Source organism: Falco rusticolus, unplaced genomic scaffold (assembly GCF_015220075.1).
Source record: "Falco rusticolus isolate bFalRus1 unplaced genomic scaffold, bFalRus1.pri scaffold_119_arrow_ctg1, whole genome shotgun sequence".
NCBI classification, from domain to species: Eukaryota; Metazoa; Chordata; class Aves; order Falconiformes; family Falconidae; genus Falco; species Falco rusticolus.
The window spans coordinates 36,523-41,011 of NW_023618154.1; the positions used below are offsets into that span (position 1 = coordinate 36,523).

The following is a 4,489-nucleotide window of genomic DNA, read 5'->3' on the forward strand; positions in this document are numbered from 1 at the left end:
AGACAATAAAGACATTCAACACAGTTGGCCCAACTGCTTGCACTGGAAGATGCCACTAGTCAGTGGCCACCAGGAGGACTTGACCACTGGTGACATTTGGTCTTGAGCCCCTGTGGCGTATGATGCACCGACTCTGGGAGAGGATCGAAGGCACGAAGACACTCAAAGACACCTCGAAGACACTTTATTAATCAATAATCAAGCAAGCCTTTTATACCTTTGCAGGGGGCTGACGTGTCAGCCTGTAATTGTGCTCAGCAATTTTCCACTCTGGGCTCTTTTTTTATTACAGACACAGCAGCTCAGCAACTCCCTTTATCTACAAGGCCACAAGCTCTGCAGACCACTCTCTATCTTCAAGTTTCTCCTCTTGCTCCCATGGCTTCCTTCCAACAAGCATAACTGTGTCTCTCTCCCAAGGTCGGGTTTCGCTCCCTGACGCTGTTGAGCTAGCTCGAGACATAGCCACAAGCCCCCAGCCAACTTCCCCCCACAGTATCCTCCATTTCTTCACTCCAGAAGTCACCCATCTGCCTATACAGAAAGTGCAGGAGAAAAAGTCAAAACCCTTGCAAAGGTCCAGGTACAAACCATCCCCTTCTTGCCTCAATACGTATGGGTGCAGCAAGCCCTTTGATGTCCCACAATTACCTGGAAATGGCTGCAGGAGTATTTCCACCGTCATTTCCCCAGACACTAAGGTGAGGATGACCAGCCTGTATTTCTCCCAATTGTCCTTCTTGCTTTTCCTGAACAAAGGCTGGATGTCTGCCTTTTGCCAGGACCCCAGAACCTCCCTGATTGCTCGGACACATTTGAGGGCACCATCCAGAAAGGGTGCCGTGATCAGACCGAGGCACTTGCAATGAGCCTGCCCAAGGCGGGTGAGATGAATCTCCCTGGGACAGTGGCCTTTGTTCCTGCAGTCACACACAGGAACGGCCGGGCCCTGGGAGGTGTCCCCACCTCAGCTGGCCTCATGCACTGCTGGCGTGGTTGAACCCCAGCCTCACGCGCACAGGGGTGCTCAGAGGCACGAGCCCGTCCCTGGCACATGCGGAGGCAGAGCACTGCAGCAGGCACAGTGACTGCCTGGCCTCCTGCTGCCCCTGCCAGAGGCTGGCAGCACCTCAGCCCGGGGGTGTCGCACCCTGCTCGGCACCTCGCGGAGATGGCCCTCGTCATGAGCAACGGGCACGGGGACCTCGGTTCAAGGAAGCACGTTGCAGTGCTGCATTCAGGTGGTCTCCACAAATCCATAGCATATTATGGAGGCCAGCACCGTCACAGAGTGCCCGTTGCCTGCCCCTGCCTGCGCTCACAGGACTGCCACGCAGCACGGCGGTGACCAAGCTGCCAGAGCCCTCAGGCCTTACACCAAGGCATGGGGTCAGAAGGAGAGTGTGGAAGTGGAAGAAGGACAGCACTTGAGAGCCAAGGGCTGGTGTTCCCTGGTACTGCTGCCATGCCAGGAACCTTTTCCCCTCCGTCTGTGGACACAGGAACTGTCCCTGCAGCTCCAGAAAGGCCTTGGAAGGAAGAATCCCAGCCAAAATATAGTTTCCTAATGGCCCTTTGGCTTTGTTAGATGAGGAGAGAGCAGGGCACCTTCAGAAAAGAAAATCACAGAAGGAATTAGAATGGGGATGACAACTTTATCAGAACTGAAATACCACAAGTAACTACAAAAAATTCAGAAGAGAGTCAGGGTCTGTGATGAACTACATTATAAATGCTATTCATCATTTTAATGCTTTAGAAGAACATCCAGCTATCAGTTTGCACATTGCACCCTTCAGCTCCTGGTTCCTCATGCTGTAGATGAGGGGGTTCACTGCTGGAGGCACCACCGAGTACAGAACTGCCACCACCAGGTCCAGGGATGGGGAGGAGATGGAGGGGGGCTTCAGGTGGGCAAACATGGCAGTGCTGAGAAAGAGGGAGACCACGGCCAGGTGAGGGAGGCACGTGGAAAAGGCTTTGTGCCGTCCCTGCTCAGAGGGGATCCTCAGCACAGCCCTGAAGATCTGCACATAGGACAGAACAATGAAAACAAAACAGCCAAATAATAAAGAGGCACCAGCCACAATTAGCCCCACTTCCCTGAGGTAGGTGTGTGAGCAGGAGAGCTTGAGGATCTGTGGGATTTCACAGAAGAACTTTCCCAGGGCATTGCCTTGGCAGAGTGGCAGTGAGAAAGTATTTGCTGTCTGTAGGAGAGAGTTGAGAAACCCACTGGCCCAGGCAGCTGCTGCCATGTGGACACAAGCTCTGCTGCCCAGCAGGGTCCCGTAGTGCAGGGGCTGGCAGATGGCCACGTAGCGGTCATAGGCCATGACGGTGAGGAGAGAACACTCTGCTGAAAGGAAAAAGACAATCAGGAAGAGCTGTGCAGCACATCCTGAGTAGGAGATGTCCCTGGTGTCCCAGAGGGAGTTGGCCATGGCTTTGAGGAGAGTGGTGGAGATGGAGCCCAGGTCGAGGAGGGAGAGGTTGAGGAGGAAGAAGTACATGGGGGTGTGCAGGTGGTGGTCACATACTACAGCAGTGATGATGAGTCCGTTGGCCATGAGGGAGGCCAGGTAGATGCCCAGGGAGAGCCAGAAGTGCAAGAGCTGCAGCTCCCGCGTGTCTGCCAATGCCAGGAGGAGGAACTGGGTGATGGAGCTGCTGTTGGACATCTGCTGCCTCTGGGCATGGGAACCTGCTCAAGGAGGAAAGATAGCAAGAAGTCAGAGGATAATTCTGTTAAGCCAAGTGAAAGCCGTTTCTCCTAGATGCGCCCCCGCTGCCCCATGTCCCCCCCTCTGCCGTTCCTAGGAGAGCTCCCTTCCGAGCCGTGGCTGGAGCTGTGCTGAGTGCTGGCCGAGTGTGCTGTGAGGAGCAGGGGCTGTGCCCGCTGGCTGCCCAGCAGTGAGCCCTGCTCTGCAGCAGGGGCTTCATGGGAACCGTGGGGGCAGGGGCCAGTCCTGGCCTTGCACTGGCTCAGCCCAAACTGCTCCCAGCGCAGAAGGGCCTGTCAGCATCGGCTCTGCCCGTGCTGAGCAACGGCCATGGCCAGAGTCAGGTCAGGAGGGCTTTGTGCCGTGCTCAGGGAGAGCAGAGTGAGTGCTGAGAGGCAAGGGCACTGTCTGTGCCTGAGGGCAGAGGCAGGGACTCTGGTGAGTCCCTCCAGCTCCTTCTCAGCTGCCCCGCACTTGCAGCTTTCTGTGATAGAGTCCAATTACACTGACATGTGTCCTGGTTTAACCCTGGCTGGAAATTATGTACCACAGGGATGCTCACTTACTCCCCCCTCTCCCATAGGTATGAGGAGAGGAATCAGAAAGGAATGTAAATCTTGAAGTTTGAGACGAGAAAAAAATCATAAATGCAGTAGAATAAAAATGAAATTACAATAACAATAATGAGAATGACAGTTATAATGAGAGGGAGGTAGTCGGGGGTAATAAAATCCAACAAGAAAGGAAGGAAAGGAAGGAATGGAAGGAAAGGAAGGAAAGGAAGGAAAGGAAGGAAAAGGAAGGAAAGGAAGGAAAGGAAGGAGGGAAGGAAGGAAGGAGGGAAGGAAGGAAGGAAGGAAGGAGGGAAGGAGGGAAGGAGGGAAGGAAGGAAGGAGGGAAGGAAGGAAGGAGGGAAGGAGGGAAGGAGGGAGGGAAGGAAGGAGGGAAGGAGGGAAGGAGGGAAGGAGGGAAGGAGGGAAGGAGGGAAGGAGGGAAGGAAGGAAGGAGGGAAGGAGGGAAGAAAGAAACAAAGAAGGAAAGAAACAAGGAGGAAGGAAAGAAGCAAAGAGAGAAAGAGAGAAAGAAATGAAGAAAGAAAGAAAGGAAGAAAGGAAGAAAGGAAGCAGGGAAGACAGTGATACACAATACAGCTGCTCATCACCCACTGACTGATGCCCAGCCAGTCCCCAGCATCGACTGGCAGACCCCAGCAACCCCCACCAAGTTTATATACTGAGCATGAACATGTTGCATCACCTATAAACAACCAAAAATATCAGTGCATTTTCAAAATTGTTCTCAAAAGTCCTTCCCACTTAGATGAAAATTAACTCTATCCCAGCCACAACCAGGACACTTTGTTACCCTAAAAAGCAAGCAGACACTGCTGAAGAGCAGAGGGATCCACTACAGAGCACAGAATGGCTCGCCCTTTCTCAAAGTCTCAGCACCCCCCTTTCTAGCCAGGGACACCCATGGTCACAGTGTGCCCTGGAAGCAGCGTGCAGCTTGGGTGGACACCCCAAGCAGGTGACCAAGGGTCCTGATTATGGTAATTGTTAAAGGAGAGCCAGCTCCTTCCCCAGCATCACACACTGCATTGCCCACAGCTTCACAGATTAGAGGAAACATGGGACACCTCCTTGCTGTGCTCACATCGGCACAGGAGGACTCACAGGGTCTGTGCCTGAGCCTGCAGCTGAAACTCCCATTCCAACCGAGCCGGTCAGTTATCCCAAAATCATCTGAGCAAAGCCAGGAGAGAG

General features: G+C 53.6%; 1 protein-coding gene across 1 annotated transcript; it reads right to left on the reverse strand.

The window, feature by feature from the left end:
- Positions 1–1,742: 1,742 nt before the first annotated feature.
- LOC119141971 (olfactory receptor 14C36-like) lies at positions 1,743–2,693 on the reverse strand. The gene has a single exon (XM_037374671.1). The coding sequence runs from the start codon at positions 2,679–2,681 to the stop codon at positions 1,743–1,745; it is 939 nt and encodes a 312-aa protein (XP_037230568.1). The 5' UTR covers positions 2,682–2,693.
- Between the last annotated feature and the right edge of the window lie 1,796 nt (positions 2,694–4,489).